This window comes from Sphaerodactylus townsendi, linkage group LG02, assembly GCF_021028975.2.
Source record: "Sphaerodactylus townsendi isolate TG3544 linkage group LG02, MPM_Stown_v2.3, whole genome shotgun sequence".
Lineage (NCBI taxonomy): Eukaryota > Metazoa > Chordata > Lepidosauria > Squamata > Sphaerodactylidae > Sphaerodactylus > Sphaerodactylus townsendi.
Window position 1 is genome coordinate 83,196,133 of NC_059426.1, and position 21,234 is coordinate 83,217,366.

At 39.6% G+C, this 21,234-nt stretch overlaps 1 protein-coding gene across 3 annotated transcripts in view; it reads right to left on the reverse strand.

Moving 5' to 3' along the window:
- Positions 1-14,135: 14,135 nt before the first annotated feature.
- The window catches only part of PTPRJ (protein tyrosine phosphatase receptor type J), a 31,560-nt gene continuing 24,461 nt past the window's right edge, over positions 14,136-21,234 (reverse strand). For 2 of the 3 annotated variants that reach the window (XM_048485892.1, XM_048485891.1), the window contains exons 15-17: positions 20,865-21,022; positions 19,818-19,953; positions 14,136-18,530 (exon numbers count right to left, since the gene is read on the reverse strand). In XM_048485892.1, the coding sequence (XP_048341849.1) occupies positions 18,372-18,530; positions 19,818-19,953; positions 20,865-21,022 (453 nt within the window). In that variant the 3' untranslated portion in view covers positions 14,136-18,371. The remainder of the gene's footprint in view (positions 18,531-19,817; positions 19,954-20,864; positions 21,023-21,234) is intronic. The other variant, XM_048485893.1, reaches the window with a different exon arrangement.

Below are 21,234 nucleotides of genomic sequence, written 5' to 3' on the forward strand. Positions count from 1 at the left end.
AGAGTTTGAGGTGAGAACAGCAGGGTGGGCCTGGCTAAGGAAAGCCTGCATGCTTTATACAAAATATGAGACAACAGTTCAGTGGTTGCAGAAATGAGAACACTTGTCTACATAGCTCAATTCCGCACAACATAATAATACCAGGTTACATTCAGTATTTAAAAATACAGCTCTGTTTTATCCCAGTTTCTCCCTTCGCATAGGTGCCCATTTCCATTAAGGAATTGAGTTAAGACCGGGAGGAAATACTCTGATTTCTTTTGCACAAGCCCACCTTTTTTCTTTACAACGCATATGCAGCCACATATGCTTGATCATCCCCAGTGTGCTACTCTGACTGGCTCTTTCCCCCCCAGAGGCAATGCTTCTGATTGGTGGATCCACAGCAACTGCAGGAAAACCAAGCAGGACATACACACCTCTTTTCTCTAGCTTTGGAAAGGAGCTGGTGCAATGAGCAACACAGCAAGCACACTGTGCTATACCAAATAAAAACTTTTGACCAATACTGGGCAGAGCTCTATGTCCCATCCACATTTAAAGGTGTGCAAGAAACCACAGCATGGGACACTTACCTCCCACCCCCATGATATTTTTTAAAAAAAATTTGACTGGTCTTTGGGGCTGTCACGTGGTGAGAGCATCCTGCTAGGCAGGCGCTCCCCTGACCCTCTCCCCCAGGATCCCATTGGGAACATGAACCCAGAGCTGCAGGACTGGGCTGGCTGGGTTTCAGCTCAGCTAGCAAGTGGGGCTTGGCAAGAGCGAGTGGGAATGGGGAGAGCACTCATGCTTTCCCTCATGGGCTCGCTTGCCTGGCTCCTGGAAAAACTGTCAAAGGGCAGAAAACTTGTTTGGGGAATGTTTTGGAAAGGGGGGGCTGCAACTCAGCAGAAATGAAATTGACATGTTGTAAAGCGGAGAGATCAGGCGGTGGGGTGGGAAAACTAAATCAGTTTTGCTCCCGTGGTGTTCTTACAGAAGCAGATTCAATTTTGGGTTTTGGGAAAAGATGACAGTTTTAGCAGTTTTTGAAAAATCTGGGATGAGGGAAATATCGTGGGACAAACTTGCTTTAGGACCGGGAACTGTGCAAACGTCTTGGCCAAACTGGGATATTTCCCTTGTTCAACCCTGGATATTTGGACCATGCAGAATCGACCATAGTCAGGGAATTCAGAGCTATTTAATGCTTCAGTATCTGAGGTCAGAATATGTTTACGATATATTCTGAAATCAACCGACTTGTGCCTGAGATAATATAAGCCCATGTACCTTTCTTACAGGGTCACTCATCTAGAGGCGAAACCACATTAATCTGAACATTTGTACAGCAACTGAAAAATACTGTATGTTTGCAGTTCCTCAGGGACACAGAAACAGGGAGGATGAAAATTGCTGCGACCATGCAAGTAGCTGTGGTCAACTTCTGCTTTCCTTGAGAGTTCAGTCCTAATAACATGGGACATATTTATCTGATGCTCTCTAATGTCTCCTGTTTTTCTTAAAGCCATTGTGAATAATTCTAAAGTAATAGAAGAATCTATATAAATTTTGTTCATTTAATAATATATATTATTATTGATTTACTACTTCATTTATACCCCACCTTTCTCCCCAGTGATGACCCAAGGTAGGTTTACATAATTCTCCTCTTCCCCATTTTATTCTCACAATAATCCTGCGAGGTAGGTTAGGCTGAGTGTGTGTGTGACTGGCTCAGTCACTCAGCAACCTTCTACAGCAAAATGAGAATTCAAACATGGGTATTTCAGATTCTAGTCTGACACTCTAGTCACTACACTATGCTTATAATGCCTGGAAATATTTTAAAATCTAGTTATATTGCCCAATCTATCTGACATCTGGCACAGATAATATTCCTCATGAGGGATATAGTCAGGGCATACTGAAAACCTCTCCAGCATGAACTGGCAGAGTTACATATCTCTGTAAATATCCCTCTTAAATATTATTGTTATTGTTATTATTATTATTAATTAGATTTAATAGACCGCCCTACCCCTAGAGGGCTCAGGGCGGTGATATCTCTCTTAAGCCTGAAGGACATTTTCCCTATACAGTGTATAAACCAGTCAAAGCTATATTTCTATCAAGATTTGAGATTTTTTTGAGTTTGCATTCCTTTACCAGTATTCATTTATTCAGAAAATGAATATGCTCTCCATAGACCTACTCAATCAGGCTCACAAAGTAAAAACAGTAAAATAAAATATAAGAATGATCAATAATAAGACAAGCTATAGACACAAGTCACAGCATAAAAACAATATAAAACTATAACCAGCAGCCTAAAATTTTATTCATAAAATTAAATACAGGCTGGAGACAGAACATAAAAACACCTTTAAAAGACAGAACCCACTTTCTACCAGGCTCAAACTAAATTATCTTGTTAACAGGAGACCAGATAATGAATTTAAGAAAAACTGGGAATCTAATTTCAAATATTATGTAATGTAAAGTCTAAGGCCCTTTCCGCACGGGCCATTTACAGCGCCCTAGGGACAGCAAAAACGCCGTCCCTAGGGAGCTGTTTAAATGGGGGGTGCAGGTGCATCGCAGCCACACCACCCTCGCTCCCCCCAAGCGGCGTGAAGCCACTGCCGTGTGAATGGCAGCAGCTGGAAGGCGCCATCCCCCCCTTTCCCGATTGACGTACCTTCCCTGCGACCTTCCAGCGCATCGCCTAGGCATGGGGACAAGACCCCCTGCCCTGCGCGACAGCTCTGGAGTCACAGGTCAGGGGGGCGTGTTCCCTGGCCTGGGTGACACGCCGGAAGGTCGCAGGGAAGGTACGTCGATCTGGTGACGGCACAGTGCTGTGCCGTCTTCTCTGCCCCTACAGGGACCGTATCATGCGAACGGACCGGGGGGGGGGGTGTTGGCGTTGTATACGCCGACGCACCCCCCAGCGTGGCCATGTGGAAATGGCCCAAGTTAGGCATGTTTGTTCTTATCAGAAAGTAATTGCTTAAGTGTTTAAGTTTATTTGTATTTGCTTTTCAATTTTTTTCTCTAACATTATAATAATTGTTATTGAAGTTAAAATAAAATAGATTGTATAAAAATATTAAGCTTTCCTTCAGTATACTAGTATTATAGCAGATCCATGTAATGTTTATATTTGTCCATCCCTACTTATCGATTCCTTCTTCTCTATTTTTTCCCCATTTCTATAATTTCTTGTAATTTTTCAGTTAAAAGTCTAGGTAAAAGCCAGGACATGTTTTGACTGTTAGCAGTCTTTGAGGTACCATTTATTTTTGCTGGAACAAACTAGAGTAGCCGCCCATTCAAATTATTTGTATGTTGAAGTTTTATTGAAATCCTAGAAGTTTATGTGCCCAGTAGGTTCCTGTGTCCAGAAAAAGGGGTATTATCAGGGTGACTGGGGCTGTGATGACAAAGAGAGATTAGTTCAAGGAAAAGAAATAGATTAATAGAGTTCAATATAGGGTTAAAGCACCTCTGAAACATGGGTCATGATAACACACCTGAACACAGAAAAGAAGGAACTACACTGGAGGACATGGCAGACTGAGAGCTGAAGTTGCCAAGTCAGATAAGATCTGGCTTTCAAAAATATAAATAATCCATTGTGTTGTAGCTGAACTGTAAGCTGTATAACTCAATTGTAAGCAGTAATACCCCATTTTAACAGAGAATTTTGCCTCTTCTGTGGGGACACAATTCTTATAAGCCTCTTCTCCCATGTGAGAACTTGGAAATTCCATAGCTGGCCCATGCTTGGCAAGGTCCCTTGCAACCTACTTCTCTTTGGATACTTTCACTGCCACCAACTTAATGAGTAGCTCCTCCTGCTAAAGGACTAGTACTATAGCACTCTTTACCATGTTTCTGTTTAAAGGCTGTTTCACTTCTTTTCTTCCAATTCATTCATGTTAGATAATATGAGAACTAGCACACTCACTTGCATACTTTGGGGTTTAAGGATTGACTACTGCTTCCTCCCTTTACTTCTCCTCGATAAACATGACTAAACGGTCTCTCCCTGGAGGAAGCAGAATAAACTGCCTAAATGAGTGCACTGGTTTTAGAATTGCAGGCAAATAGATGACGACTCTGTTGGACTACATGGCACAGGTTCTGGTCAGGAACCAGCAGCCCAGGCTCATTTATTTGGAGCAAAAGGTATGCACACCAGGCAGGCTAAAGTTGTAGCATACTGCATTACAAAAATGAAACATTGGCGTTTCGGTCAGATTTAACAACATCTCTTTTCCTGCTTCCATTAAACATTTCTCCTTAGTTGCAGTCAGTGCATTCCTACTGGGCAACAAAATTTAGAGCTCTATTAACTCACCTTTCTGAATTTGTAAGTGCAATATTATTTGAAAAATAAAGAAGTGGTTAAACCCCATCCTAAATTGATTGCAAATACCTTGACTTTGTAATTTGCATAGTGCAGGGTTTTTTTAGTTTTTGAGAATACATAGAAGAACAGGAGTTTTTTTTTTTAGTTTTTGAGAATACGAAGAAGAAGGAGGAGGAGGAGGAGGAGGAGTTTGGATTTATATCCCATCTTTCTCTCCTGTAAGAAGACTCAAGGTGGCTTATAAACAACTTTCCTTTCCCCTCTCCACAACACACACCTTGTGACGGAGGTGTTGCAAACCCAGGTGGGGCTGAATTCTGAAGAACTGTGATTAGCCCAAGGTCACTCAGGAATGTAGGAGTGCGGAAACACATCTGGTTCACCAGATAAGCCTCTGCCACTCATGTGGCAGAGTGCGGAATCAAACCCAGTTCTCCAGATTAGAATCCACCTGCTCTTAACCACTACACCAACCATACATGATCGAGCCATTAGTCAGTTTTAAGGGAAGATGGACAGAAGGGGATGGGTTACTCACAGCATTCATAACATCCTTTATTATTGCACAGATGGACACACACTTACCAAGGACTGGGTTTGCAACAGTCGTAACAATGACTCCCATCACCTTAAAAGAAACTCTGTGAATCATTACTTAGCTTTAGTCAGAAATATGTCAGGCCTTTTATGTTGCTTTAATTATTGCTGGGGATTATTGCTGGTAATATACTTTAACTACCATTCGCAGATCATGTTTCTTTCCTGCTTTGAAAGTAACAACATATTGCTCCAGGTAATGTCCCAGGACATTCCCCTCTCTGGAGAAGCATCAATGGGGGTAAAGTACCAGAATGGAATGGTGGCATTTTAGGTGATAGTAAAACCAAAGAAAATTTCCACTGACAGTTGTTTCACTAGACCGAGGGTGCAGTAAAGATCCTTTGCATTTGTTGAAACTAAGGCTTTCCTCCCAGTGTTGTCTGGGCTCAGCAGACCAATACTAACTCAGCAACAGCATATTTAGCAGTAGGAAAGCATTGTTGCCTTAAACTGACCTGATTTCAACTGGCTGAGGTTGCTCTGGATTTACTGACATCAGTATAAGCTAGGGATGTTTTTGAAGCTCTTGGAATGAAGCAACAACAAAAGACCATAAGAACAGCCACACTGAATCAGATCAATGGACAATTAGGCCAGCATCCTGTTTCACCTAGTGGCCAACCAGATGTCATTGGAAGGCCCACAAGCAGAGCAACTGGTATTCAGAACTTTAGTGCCTCTGAATATGCAGGTTCTGTTTAGTCCAGTGATGGCAAACCTATGGCATGTGTGCCAGAGGTGGCACTCAGAGCCCTCTCTGTGGGCAAGCATGCACAGAGTTCATCGGGGGGGGGCAGAAAATCACACCCCCCCACATCTAGGCTTGTCTGGGCCACTGGGCACGAAATGAGTGCACCACAGTGAGCAGGGAGGACTTGACTGGTGGGCCTGGTGCCTGTGATCCGGGAGCCAGTTCCCGAAGTGAGGGCAGAGGCAGAGGAGGCGGAGATGCTAGAGAGGTGCAGAGTGGAGCCAACCATTTTTTCTAAACCAAAACCTCAGTATTCAGGTTAAATTGCTGTGTTGGCATTTTGCAATAAATAAGTGGGTTTTGGGTTGCAGTTTGGGCACTCGGTCTCGAAAAGGTTCACTATCACTGATTTAGTCAATTGGGTTAATAGCTAGAGATGGACTTATCCTTCATGGATTTGTTTTATTACCTTATAGTCATATAGTGGCAGGGAGTTTCCTAACAGTTAAGAGCATGTTTTGCCTCAATTTCAGGGTATTAAACCTTATGCAAGTAGGTGATCTCCCAGAGCATCTTTGCAGTAGTCTTATTCCACCCATTATAGGACAGGATGCTTCTGCAGTGAAGGCATCATTAGCCATCTCCTTATCAAGTGCTAAAACTCTAATACAGAAGGACCTCACATAAGAATGCCTGATGGTGAATCATCCCTTCTGCTATGGTGATCAACCTAGATCCTACAACTGGTGGAGATGGTTCTCTCTCCCACAGTCAATTATGAATGAATCAATTATGTCAATACTTGAAAGCTGTTACTCATCTTCTGAAGAATTTGGATTTATATCCTGCTTTTCTCTCCTGTAAAGAGTCTCGAAGTGGCTTATGAAGTTCTTACCTTCCTCACCCCACAACAAACACCTTGTGAGGTATGTGGGCCTGAGAAAGTTCCAGAGAACTGTGACTTGCCCAACATAACAAATCCAGGTCATCAGATAAGAGTCCTCTGCTCATGTAGGGGAGTGGGAAATCTAAACCCAGTTCTCCAGATTAGAGTCCATCACTCTTAATCACTACACCTCATTGGCTGAAAATCTGGCTGAGAATCGTGCACATAGCACCAAATGTTTTATATACACAATGAAAAAGATTATGTCATCCTTGCCTAGGAAGAATAGATATCCAATGAGCAGAAATAGCAACCCGGTCTAATCCAATCATAAGAACATAAGAGCCTGCTGGATCAGACCAGAGTCCATCTAGTCCAGCACCCTGCTAATCACAGTGGCTCACCAGATACCTTTGGGAGCTCACATAGTGTATATTTTTATTTTAGCACTAGTTTAAAGAATCTAAGCAAACAGCTTGATGGCAGCTTTCAGGCCAGTCAGGGAAAAACATGAACACAAACAGCTTTGTTAGATAAACTGATAAAAACTGGGATATTTAAAGAAACAGGTGCAGCATCACTGAGAAAGGAAAAATAATTCTGATTGCGGTGAGTCAAAAAAAGTTATCTGGAACCACATCTAATCAGACACAGGCCTGGTTATGTTTTTAACTCTGATGTATGGGTTCATCTCTAACCTATTTATCCTAATCTATTTGACCACAACCCAAATACTGATTCTGAATAGGGACTGCAGCTCTTGAACACTTGGTCACTGATTTTAAAAAAAGAGCTGTATTTCATGGGTATCTTGATAACAATCTTGATAACAATCTTAACGTATCTTGATAACAATCTTAACGAATCTCGGTTCCGGTTTGATTGGGAGTAGCAGCTTGTTTTCTCATATCTCAGATAAGCAAATTTCAATAATACTTAAATGCGTTAACCAGAGTGAACTGTCTCTAATTCTTTGTAACAACTAAAGAAACAAACTAAGACTCTGAAACGTAGACGCTGAAGCAATTACTATGAGCTGTAAAAAACGCAGGAGAGATAACGAGGACCACAATGCATTTAAAGCCAAGCAATTAAGAATTGACGAATTCTATCCTGCACAAATAGAGACAATAAATCGTTACAGAGCCCTACAGACCGAGGAGGTAGAGGAGGAAGTGAAAACACCCACAGCCTCACAATTTGTAAGCTTGGGAATGGATAAAAGTAAAACGAACAAAAATCCAAATTGTGGGGAGAGAAACACCATGAACAACCTCCCAGCAGCAAATGAGCATGATGAGTACGTCAAGTTGCTACTTCTCACAGCTGAGACAGTAGAAAAAATATTCAGAGAAATACAAACTATAAATTATAAAATAGATATGATCCTTAAGAGCAAAACTCATAAGGAAACCTCAAGAAATGAACAGACAATTCTAAAAACCAGCAAAAATGTCAAGGCAAGGAGATTAACTTTTAATGAGATAGAAAAACCCTCACAATTAATCCTAGTTCCAAACAAGGTCTGCTTGGAGATCGGCAAATACAGAGGCTTATCAGTGCCCTGGAATGATAAACAGCAGGCCAGAAATCATCTGAGAGAGCTATTAAGAGGAAAAATTAAACATCTAGATTTAAAGGCGGTAGAAACTCTCCAAAATTACAGCCAATGGAAAAGAATAATTTTGACTTTTTACTCTGATTATATTCCCTCAACCTTAATGAAAATGTGCAACCAGTTAGAAAGGAAAAGGATCTTCCCAAGACGTATATTCAATAATGCACTCACATGGCCATTGATATCTAGGGCCGGCATAATGGCTAAGCCCATGGCAAAATTCAACAGTATAAATAAAGCAAGAAAGGACTGTAATAACACTGAAGCAGAGATATCAATGGCAGAAATGGATGATAATTTTCAGATTCTGGAAAACAATCTAAAAATATCCTATTTGGCATTACCAACTGCAGAACAGGAGGATATCATAAGAAGAATGGAGACCCTAAAACAAGAATTAACACTATGCAGGAAGCAAGTACCAAAAGAACACAAAAAAAGAGAAGAGGATGAAAATCTACTAATAAACCTAAGTACAGAAGGAGTCAACACCATGACTGATTGTATGGAGGCACAGAACCATTGCTATAATGAAGAACAAAACTTACTAATCTTTTCCCCACCTCTAGGCACAAAATCACAAACAAAGACGAAAGCAGAGGAAGGAAATTCTCACACGCCAAGAGGGGGACACCAAACAACTCAAGGTCAAAAGGAGGAAATCAGATGTGAAATGGAGCTTGATCCTCCTGCCCTTAGAAATTTGATAAGGGAAAAGGAGAAAGGGAAATCATGGAAGCAGGAAATAATGGAGCTAGAATATGGGAATATAAAATCAAAAAAAGCGTTAAGATATATAGATGAAAATAAAGGAACTGGATCGGACTATGAGGAAAAGAAAACTCAAAAAGGAAAACAACCCAAAAACAATGGTTGTATCTTCACGGACAAGACAGGCCTACTAAATTTGATCATGAGTGATACCAGCCAAGAACAGATATCTGTGCAAGCTGAAACGCAGAAAGGAAAAATAGAATTAATTCAAGATGAACACAACACATACACCTCTACAGCCAAACCAAGAAATGAATTATCAACCAAATGACTACAGGAGAGGCATGCAAACCACTTGAGGAACGGATACATCACACTTATTTCATGGAACGTAGCAGGGTGGATGAGATGCATTACATCCTATGATGATGTTCCACTCTTCAAACATGATTATGACATCATTATTTTACAAGAAACGTGGATGGCTCAGCCTCTTGAACTTGATGGCTACCAGAGCTATAATCTAGGAGCAACACTAGGAGTAGGTCCGGGGAGACTGAAAGGAGGCTTGAGTATACTGATAGCCACCACCCTAAAAGCCAAATGCTATCCGAAGCCAGACCTACCTCAATTAGCGATGTCCGTTCAGGTATCATGGAGAGAGGCCAGCTTGATCATTATAAATGTGTACTTTCCACCAGCAGTAAGGAAGCTCCAGCTAGAGCAAAAATGGAATGCTTTGGACCAATATGTAACACACATTTCATTGGAATGCCCAGAGGCCTTAATTTTACTAGCGGGAGACTTAAATGCTCGCTTAGGCCCGAATGACTCCTTTCTAGCAACAAAATATCATACGCTTCTGGAGAATGGGGGGTTAGGAAATTATAAGCTCCCACACATACGGATTTTCAAAGACCAAAAGGCAAATTACGCCGGACTCCTCTTGGCCAAGATGGCACAGAAAAAAGGTCTTCAGATACTGAATGGTGCATCAGAAAATGACCACCCTGGTGAAATGACTTTTATGGCAGGTAACAGAGCCAGTACAATTGATTACATTCTCGTGTGCAATTCCTTACTTCCATATGTGCAAGAATTTCAGGTGCTCCCCTACTTGGAGGGAGATCACCTTCCTCTCAGTTTAAAAATCAGCCTAAGAACAACACAGACGCATATAACCAATTGCTATAGATCACAGCTGTCCTATGTAGGCAGACGAATCAGATGGTCTGGGGAAATGGAGCTTGAGTTAAAAAACATTTTAACACCAGAAATACTACAGAAGAGTGCCACTGTATTCTCCACTGCCAAAGACATCTTGGATCCTATGGATTTTTATGACGAACTGATAAGCCTCATAACTACAAGGTTAATAGATTATAAGGAAGATGGCCTCGTACAGAATTGTAAGAAAAGACAAAACAAACCATGGTTTGACAAGGAATGTGCTCAAAAAAAAGGGCAATTGAACCAGCTATATAGAAAGCAAAGGAACAGTTCACCCGACAAAAGAACGGAAGCCCAGCTAGTACTCCTAGATCACAAAAAAAAGTATAAACAAACACTCGCTAAGAAAAAAAATGAATATACGAGAAAAATATGGGAAGATCTGATACAAGCGACTAAGCAGAAAAATCAATCTCTGTTCTGGAAACTCATCCAAAAACGGAAGCAAAGGACATCAACCCAACTTGAAATGTATATACCACCTAATAAATGGATTGAGTTCTTCCAGAGGCTATATGATGACTATGAAGAGTCACCATTACATGAGGACTTTTTAACAAACATTCAGACATGGCCTGCAGTCAGTACAAGGGTAATAAAAGACCATATTAACAGGCTGAAAGCAGGGAAAGCCCCTGGCTTAGACGGAATTACAACAGAAGTCCTGAAAGGGAACATTGATTGGTGGGCTCAATTTCTGGCCAACGTATTTACCTACATGGACAGAACGGGACGGATCCCCAAAGATTGGGGAATGGCGATTACTGTTCCCCTACACAAAAAAGGTAATAAAAAAGATCCCAAAAACTATAGGCCAATTAGCCTCCTTAGCGTATTAAGCAAATTATATTCAAGACATCTGCTGGAGAAAATAAATGACTGGCTGGAAAGAGAAGACCTAATAGATATAGCACAAGCTGGCTTCAGAGAGGGACGCTCCACTACTGAGCATTCACTAATTATACAACATTTGATTGAAAAATATGCCGCAAGTGGTCCAACATCTCTATTTGCCGCATTCATTGATCTGAAGTCCGCTTTTGATTCCATCTCCAGACACAAGCTTTGGCAGAAATTAGAGGTATCTAGCATAGATAAGAGGCTTTACTTTTTGATACGTGCCCTGCATAACCAAGCAAAAATGAAAATTCGATGCAATCCTAAAGGGCATCTCACTGACCCAATCAACATACACAAGGGTGTCAGGCAGGGATGCTTATTAGCTCCCACTCTATTCAACTTTTTCATAAATGGAATCACAAAACAACTGAAAAATATTGACAGCCATCCACCCAAGTTGGCCTCACAACATCTGGCGATACTCTTATATGCAGATGATATTGTTCTCCTGTCCAGAACAGCAGTAGGACTTAGAAGAGCTCTCCGGAGCTTCACAGAGTACTGTGAAAAGGAAGAACTGGTCATAAATTTTTCCAAAACAAAAATTATGAAATTTGGCAGTAAAACTAAAAAGAGAACTTGGAACATAAAAGGCAACAAAATCGAACAAGTAAACATCTTTAAATATTTGGGAGTGGTAATACAATCTTCCGGATCCAACAGCGAGCATTTAAAATTAGTAACAGAAAGGGCTGAAAGAACTATGCACGCTGTGCGAAAATTCTTTTGTTCAAAGGGGGCTTTTTATGTTCCTGCAGCACTAAAATTGTATCAGGTCAAAATCATTCCACAACTTATATATGGAGTATACTCAAATCAGTGCATGACAAATATAAAGATCTTGGAGAGAACTCAAAATGGGGAAATTCTTAAGAGCTATTTTGCAAGTGATACCTCCGGGAGTGGCCAACGCCTTTCTAAGGCTAGAAGCTGGATTAATAAGGATAGAAGATAGAATCTTCCTGCAAACAGCCTATCTACTTTGAAGTTGGAAGGCACATAGTAATCAAAAGGAGTTATGGCCACTTATTGTCGGTGACATTCTTTTCAACCCAGATGGATTTGGGAAGTCAATGAGAGAGGCAACAAGGATGGGTTTATCACTCTTACCCATTTAAAATCTCAACCCATATTTACAGCAAAAAAAGCACTCTCAAGCAAAAGAGTACAGGATATTGCTAGACAACAAGATCTGCACAAGTATCCTGATTTTACGCTTTTAGAGGCATCCTCGTAGATACATACAGTCACTCAGCCCCATATGTATCTAACATTGAAATATCATACACTCAGAAAGGGCATTTACCCTGGTGAGATGTAACATCGCTCCCGGCTCAAGCGATCCTAGAAGGGAGATATAAGAAAGATGATACCCTAAAGAAAGGAGGATCTGTTCCTGTAATTTAGAAGAAATGGACACTACAGGCCACATCCTCCTCCGCACTGCCCTTCACTTTAGAGAAATAAGAGCCAAAATACTAGACCCAATATTAAATAATTTCCTTAGGAGGCTATCCCAGAAAATGTATGTATAAAGGAAGCTCCTGGAAGACAAAAAAATCCGAAACTGGTCTAGGATTGGTTGCCAAATTTTTGTACATTTGTTATAAAGAAACGCGAGACCAGTGAGTAGGCAACTCGATATTTGTATTAGAGATACAGATATATATATATGGCTCATAATCATTATTAATTATTAATGTAATATTATTATTATTTTGAATATAGGATTGAGTAACATGGGAGTGCAAACAGGCCTAAAGATCAATAAGTAGGCAAAGCCCATGCATATATGAATAATTTTAACTGCTAAGTGACTCCATTTTAATGCTAAAGTTATGGAATGAATTCATTTTAACAGCTAGTTATAGATTGAATTATACTTTTTTAATGCTAAGTTATGGATTGGACTTATTTTTTAACGTAAAAGTGCCATGGATTGGATTTATTTTTAATGCCGTTATAGATTGGATTTATTTTAACAGCTTCTTAAGTTATGGACTGAATGTATTTTAACGCTAAGTTACCGTATGTATGAGACAAGTGAAACAAATTAGGCCTCAGTGTTGATTTTAGGGTATTTATATATTACAATTACATGGGGAATTAAGGTTGAGAGTGTGTATAGAATTTGTTGATCCTCGACTGTAATTTGCAGTATAGAATTTGTCGGTCCCTGACTGTAATTTGCTGGTCTTTGACTGTAATAAAGTGAAATTGAAAATTGAATCTTAACGAATCTCTGCCATCAGTTTCATAATAGCTATTATACAGCATTTGCGCCAATGCCAAGCCTAGACTCCAAGCCAAGAGCATGTGGGGTACATTGTTCTTAAATAAACAGCATTAATACACTTCAGAAGCTCAAAATGCTTCCTGAGCCATATAACCGGTCAAATCCTAAGGAGAGGGGAGGGGTTTCTTTCTCCATAAGGCAATTTATAAATACTACAGGCAATGGCAGCTCTCTCCTTGAAAATATAAAAGCCAGCTGCAATTCTGTTCTGAGTTAGCTGCCTTTTATCAAAGGTGAACATCATCCTAGGGTTGGCAGAAAGTGGCCTGTCTAAGGACAACTAGTGGCTCTCTTCCAAATAACCGCAAGTGAAGTTCCACTTGAGAAATGTGGGTGTCCAACTCTTCCCCTCTTGTGTCAACTGTCTGGACTTCCATTCCCTAAAGCTATTACTAAGGCATGGGGAAACTTCAGGTGTGGTATAAGAAATGCTTGGGGGTGGGGGCAGGGGCTACAGTAAAAAGATGGAAATTGAGTCACAATGTAGATACCCTCCTGGAAAGGCAAAAGTTCTTGTGGAGGTCCCAAGACAATGAGTTCACGGCTGAGTTGGAATTCAAACTAAGAATTTAAGAAATCACCATGACTTAGGACTATATCATGGCATCCTCTGTCAAGGCTGAAGTGGCTTTTTCTAATTTGCACAACCCCCCCCCCCTCCCAGAGAGTAATAATGTGTGTACCTGCTTGTTTGCTAGTGCACTCTCCCCTACCAATGCAACATAAAATATATGAATGTTGAAGATTCTTTAAGAAATTGGAATTACACAGGCAAAACTGCTCTAATGTGCAGTGAACAAGAGGAGTAGTGAATTGCAAAGAAAGAATGCACATGGAAAATTATGTCAATGTTTTTATTTAGTCTCTTCTTTGTCACTGAAAAACAATTAAACCATTAAAATTAAGACAGTATGCTGTAAATATTGATACAGTGGATGAAACACTGGAAAATGTACATATTGGTCAACAAATAACCATCATAACTACAAGCAGTGATGCATACTCCCTTTTAAACGTAGGCCTCCCATATCAGGCAAAAACTGTGAGAAATACTGGCAGGCATCTGAGGAAGGGAAATGCATGACCAGTACAGAACCATGACCACAGCTGAGGAGGTCCTGCTGGATGTTGGAATTACCAATAGTTTCCAGTGCATAAGAGATAAATTGGTTTTAAACAGCAGTGAACACAGGAAGCAAAACCTTTGCTGAATGAAAATCCCTTTTTCTTGGCACCCTGACACTTAGACATTACATCCAATCAAAGTCAAGAAAAGAGTGACTTGAACAGTCTCAGAAACATCAGAAAATATTCAGGTGTATTCTCATCCCTCCTAAGCCTAGATCAAAAGGAAATTATACAGTTAGCATACTAGTGAGAAAATTATTCTTTCAGCCACTTTTGCTAAATAATCAGCCGGGCAATCTTCTACACCAGTAAACAGAGTGCTTGAGGCAGAAACAACAAATAGTAGTAAACATATAACAAATTAAATAATGTACAATCTGCTGCCCTTGATTAGTACCACAAAATCCACCATCTGATGAGAGCTGCTTTGCCCTCCCTAGTGGAAAAGCCGGACAGTGGACAACACAAGTGCTTTGGATAGCACAGTGTAATACCCCAGACCGTTAGCTACATTGCACTCAGACACAGGTATGGAGGGACAGATGTTTAACATGCCCCCCCCCCCAGCAGTGATTTGCAATTCACATTGGTGGTTAGTAATAATTCTGATCCTAGCTCAAAAACAGATGCATGCCTCGGTGCACAGTTCCCTTCCACCTTACAGCTCCTATCAGGGATACCGCCTACAACCAGGATGCATCCTTTAGCATCATAATGATATGCAGAGTGGATGGCAAGGAGCTAATTGGCACAGAAGAAGGGAGGCTTTTACTTAGGGAATATAAAGTACCCCCTATCTTCTCTCTATTTGCCTCAAAATAAAATGAAATTAAATACCTACTTATGATCAAATGAAATTAAATACCTCTAACAATGAATCCTACAGCTTTTCCAGGAAAGATTTTACCAAGATTTACATCAATAATCACTTGAGGCAGATGATTCTTAAGAATATTTGCTCTGCCTAAAGAAAATGCCATTTATATTTCAGTGGAAAACACCAACCCCAGCCAGTTTTCAGATGCACTTTTCGGTTCTTGACACTACAACGAACAGGTATTTTATAAACAGCCAATATGCTAACAGAGACCCATCCTCCATAACAGACTTCATCTGTTAACATAGGTGTCAGTTCCTCAAAATGAGCAAAAAAGTCTTCACAACTGCCATTGAATATTTAGGGTTTGGTTACTGCTGATCATTGCCCCTTATATTAGATAAATGGTCAACATTTGATCCAAGCTGATAGAAACATAGTCAATTATGTATCTCTTTGGACCATGGTCTGCAACAATTTATTCTATGATAAACATGTTGGGCTGTATGGTGCCACAAGATTTATCTAGTTGTTGTAGAAGGACAGACATATTTCTGAACAAAATGATTCCCATACTAAGCCTCTTCCCTTATCTAGAGATAACCATTTGCCAGTCCTTACCAAATTGTACCTCCAAAAGTATACAGGACAAGTCCTTCACTTGTAACATAGAAAACAATTTACCGGTTAAGTTTGGCTGGCTCTTGCATATAGACCCTTTGAATTAAAAAAATGGAACACATGGAGCAAATTCAAACATTTAAATAGTTTTTTTTTACCAAAATGTGATTGTATCTGAAACATACAAAATTCAGTACCATCCTATATAAGAGCCATAGAAAAAGAAAAGTCATGATCACTGATTTCAATAGGACCAGTGTAAGTAGGGCAACTGTTTTCCAAATTTAGAGTCATCTTATTTCCCAAAAAATGCAGCAGCTTTTGCCAGACAGACTTTGAAATACCACAGAACCAAGGATACATTCAGCAATCATTACTCAAGCATCCTGCCTGCATCTGCACAATTCAAAGATGCTTTATGGCAAAGAAAGCTGGGCTGAGGGCTGGGGCCTGCAATAATAAAATACTTTATAGCTAACTCTATAATACATGCAAAGATCACACCAGTTTGTAATGCTGCCAGCGCATTGACTAAAACAATAATGAACTCTTGCCCCATTTGTCAAACATGTCCCTCATTAGGAATGCCTTCATAATTTCAATCAGTGTACCAACAAAATAAATTTGATAGAGAATCCTTCAGTTTTCATTACTTGTAGCTACTTCAACTACAGCAGCAAAAGGCAAACAAAAATTATATATCTTTGATATATAAGACACTAACAATCTATACCTCAGTTTTAACTGGATAAAATCACATTCCGCAGTTATCAGAATCAGCAGAAGTAAACTGATTTTGAAAGCAAAGAAAAATGAAAACTACATAAAATTATACATTTTTTTAAAAAAAAACACAACAAGTAAGAGGACAGCTTGAACCTGAGTAAAACTCTATGGGAATAGAGGCAATCAGTAAACCAAATATTGCACCTTTAAATAAATCCTTATTATGTACAATAAAACAGTAGACATTACACCAGACATGGGAGCCTCTCCTCCCGCCAACAACTCACAACGCAACCAAGCCATACACACACAAATACACCATGAGAAAAAAAAAGTTAAAGTCCAGATTGAATGACCCTTCTCTTCCCTATTTGATACCACTAAGGACAAATATCCAAGATCTACTATGGTAATAACCAAATTATAAGCTTACCACTTAAACTGCTAACCACACATTAAGCACTTTGGAAACTTAACACATGGCTTTAACCATACAGGAAAGTGGCTGACTAAAGCCAATTTGAACTTGATGTGCCCTTCTGAAACCACTCTGAAACCTGAGGAAAGATAATGTGGCACTTATTCAAGATCACAGATGAGCATCTCTAGTGAGAGCTGCCCCCATATTATTTTTCTAAGAAACCAGTGAATGTTTAACAGTCCTGCTTCTAACTTTTTCAATTTTCAGTTAAATATTCTCTAATTATGATACTTGCTTTGAAAGGAATATATTCTAATACGGCCAAGCTTATCACTGAAAAATATACCCATGTTACCAAACGCATTGTTTTGATGTTTGTTATATTGGCTGCTAATATTTCTCAGCATCAATTCCCTTCACCTTACCCTTACTGACCCCAACCTCATTCGTACTTGTAAACTCCTTGATGTGATTGGCTGTAAAAATTTACACCATTATGTTTACAAAAACCTGTGAAATCATCCCATCAGAGGAAGCATTGTGGCATCTGAAGTCACTAACAGCATTACAATAATGCAAATGTTTGAAACAAGTGCCAATAATTGATGAAAATGGGAGGCATTTTTAAATCCTACAAATGAACACAAAATGACATTAGTTTTAGATTAGCCTCTATGAGAAAACTGTGATATCTTGTTGTGTGAAACAGATATCACACAGATATTTCCACATGATCAAGTGAACAGACTGAATTGCAAAGCTGTTGCTTTACACACTACCACTTCCAGGAGGGAAGAATCAGCAAAGCTATTCCACAGAAATTATTAATCTTACTGAAATGTTATATTCCCACTGAGAATTTCAATACAAAAATATAGGACTCTGATCATTTTTGTCTATAGCAAAATAGATAGAAAAAAGGCACAATAACATATTAAAACATCCAATTAACAAAATATATTTGTGCTCCCTTTTAGAAAAAAACATGAACAGTCACTGTTCTTTGACTATTCATTTGGCAAAGCAACCAAATCTACAAATTAACATCACCCAAACTTGTAAAATAGATTCAATTTCTTCCAAGTCTGACTTAATTTTAAAAGTCCTTATAGTAATTATGTTTACATTTAAAAACAGACATCCCTGTTCAGTCAATATGAGTTAATTTCTTCCAAAAATAATACATCGAAGCAGATTTCCTCTGATTAATGCATTAAACCACAGTTCTCATTGGCATTTTTATATGTGTATGTTCAGATCAGTTATTTTAAAAGTCTCTTTACATAAAGATAGGGAAAAAACCTCAGTGCATATTTGCTTTCCTATACATGTCAGAAGTGGGTAGCATGTTATTCCTTAACAGTTACACGTGGTAACCATTTGCCTTTCCAAGACGTGGTGATGGCCTAAAGTTCTCATAGATTGCCATGGCGTTTGTATTTTGATAGATCAAGTCTGCTTTCTTCTCTTTCTTGGTGTTAATAATATCCATAACACATTGGTTTAGGAAGACATATTGTTCCTAAGGAAGGAAGGAAAGATATAGCACAGACTTTAGAAGATGCCCCATTTTGAAGAAAGATGATAACAAATGTGAACAACAATGGCAACATGCATATATTTTACAGCACTGTATTTCTTAACTAATTTCACTGCATTAAATTAGCTCTCAATTTAAGAGCACCCATCTCTTTCCTTGTGTGCAGGAAGGACTGCCCAAAGGGTGCAATGGAATTTTTTTTCAGTCCCCATGTTCCCTGCTAGTCTTTGGCCAGCCATGTACAAAGCACATACAGTCATTCTGGAATTGTCAGCATTTCCAGACTTGTATTGGAATAGATTCAGTTAGTCTTTAAGATATCAGTGGACTCCTGTTGTATTTTGCTGGTATAGAATAATTTGGCTGCCAATTAGGAATTCATAAGGTATGATCCTGCTGCCCCCATGTCAGAAAAGGGAGATGGAAAATACCACTATGCCTGGGGTGTGTTGGGGCTTCTTGATGCTTGCATGCAATCATGCATATGTGAGAAAGGCTAGATTGTGCTACATTTTTTTTAGCCTATGAACACACAGGAAACAAACTTGAATCCAGGATACAAGTGATCAAAATTCTGAAGACAAAATAAAAAGAATTTCGAGTTCATTCTACAATAAAATAAAGTCAGAAGCTTTTTTGAGGAGACCTTTTGATTTGTTATCTCTTTCATGTCCCTTTGGATTTTATTCAACCATTTCACAAGCCCATTAAAAAAAAATAAATTAATAGATTAGTTAGTCTCAGTGCCTGCTGATCTTTTTCAGAACTTGTAGGTTAAAAAAATATCAGAAGTAGTGTTGAAGCAAGAATTTGTGGTGGGGACTAGCGCTGTCAAGTCAAAACTAGCATGGTGAGCCCCCAGGATTTTCAAGGCAAGGGATGTTCAGAGGTGGTTTGCCATTGTCTGCCTCTGCATGGGCTGAGAGTGTTCTGAGAGAACTGTGACTGGCCCAAGGTCACTCAGTAGGTTTCATGTGGAGAAGTGGGGAATCAAACCCAGTTCTCCAGATTAGAGTCCGCCACTCTTAACCACCACATCACGCAGGCTCTCAAGTAAGAATTTACTTTTCAGAAAAGCGGAACAATTGTATTAGTTCAGGGAACCACACTGCACTATATTTTTATCTAATGCTACTGATTTCAAAGCAAGGTTTATGTCTTTTGAAAGATAACAATTGAAACAATACTGCACTCTTGGGGAAAATATGCATTCACTGCCCCTTGGGTGGGTGACTAATTTGCATGAATAGGATAGCAGTCAGTCTATACCTCTGTCTGCACCATTAAAGGCCGATGCATTCGGAGATCATATACAAGGCCATACACATCAACTGTGTTCTCCATCTCCATCTGATGGATCAAACGGTCAATTGCAATGAAAGTTCCAGTCCTCCCAACACCAGCACTGTAAAAGAAACAATTGAAAGGCACACTAAAGGGTGACATGCTTGCCTTCGGTCCTTTTTCTTTTAATTCAGAACTACATTTTTACTGATAACCCAGTTTAGGGATCACATATACATTAGTTGTTTAAGGAAAAAGATATGCCTAATTCTGATGCTTGGATAAACTTTTCCTCAATAAAAAGTGATAAGTATGTTAGGGGGGGAAATGATCTTTACACTAGCCATAGGAACTCTGGGTGAACTGATCCTAAATTGATTGGGGTTGAAAATAAATATCTCAAGAGCAAGGGTAGGAATGGAATTCGGATGAAGTCTGAGGTTTTAAAGGCAGAAAAAGAAAGACATTCAACTTAGGCTAATATTAGAAGAGAGTGTGGCTCAGTGGTAGAGGATGTGGCTTGTAGGTATGTGGAGGTCTGAGGGTGAGTCCTTCATGTCTTCAATTAAAAAAGTGCTGATAGCAGGACTCAGAAGAATTTCTGCAGAGACCCAGATAGAAGAGAAAGTTGTTACTATTGTATTAGATATAAAGCCACTTCTTATATTCTATAGTTTGGGAGAATCAAAGAAAAGAGAAAGTGTGTGTGAAGTGGGGATTGGAGATTGCCCAAATTTTGATAAAACAAGGACATGACTTTGCATGTGGCTGTGATCCTAGATCTTTGGTGAGACTGCTTTATACCCAATCAGACCACTGGTCTATCAAGGTCTATATTGTCTATGCTAGCTGGCAATTGATCTGAACCTGGAACCTTTTGCATGCAAGGCAGATCTTTCACCACCAAACAATCATCACTCCCTAATCTGCTCAAGGCTATCTTGCAGGATTTCCCCTTCCTCCTGAGTTGTAGACGGATCACATTGTTCAAGTGTAACACTTTTGTCAATTTTAAAAATGAAATTCCTGTACCTGCAGTGTACCAAAGTAGGAGTGGGGGCATTCTGCTTCATATAGTCCTGCACTAAGTGCCTGAAGCTGATGAGGAGGTCAGTTGTTTCTGGAACACCATGATCTGGCCAGGCAGTGAAGTGAAACTGTCGCACAGGGTGACTTACAGATGAATCACTCTTATAGAAGAAGATGGAGAGAAGATGTAAGGGTCCAGAAGATTGATCGTATGAGGCGTTCACTATAAAACTGTTCCCTCCCAATTCCTATACATGTTATTTTCAGGCAACAGGAAAGTGTTTTACTGGCATTGTTCTTTTTTCATAGTTGGTTCCTGCAGAGTCAGGTGCCAGAACCATGAGCCAGGAGAATATTTTGGCAAAACAGAAGG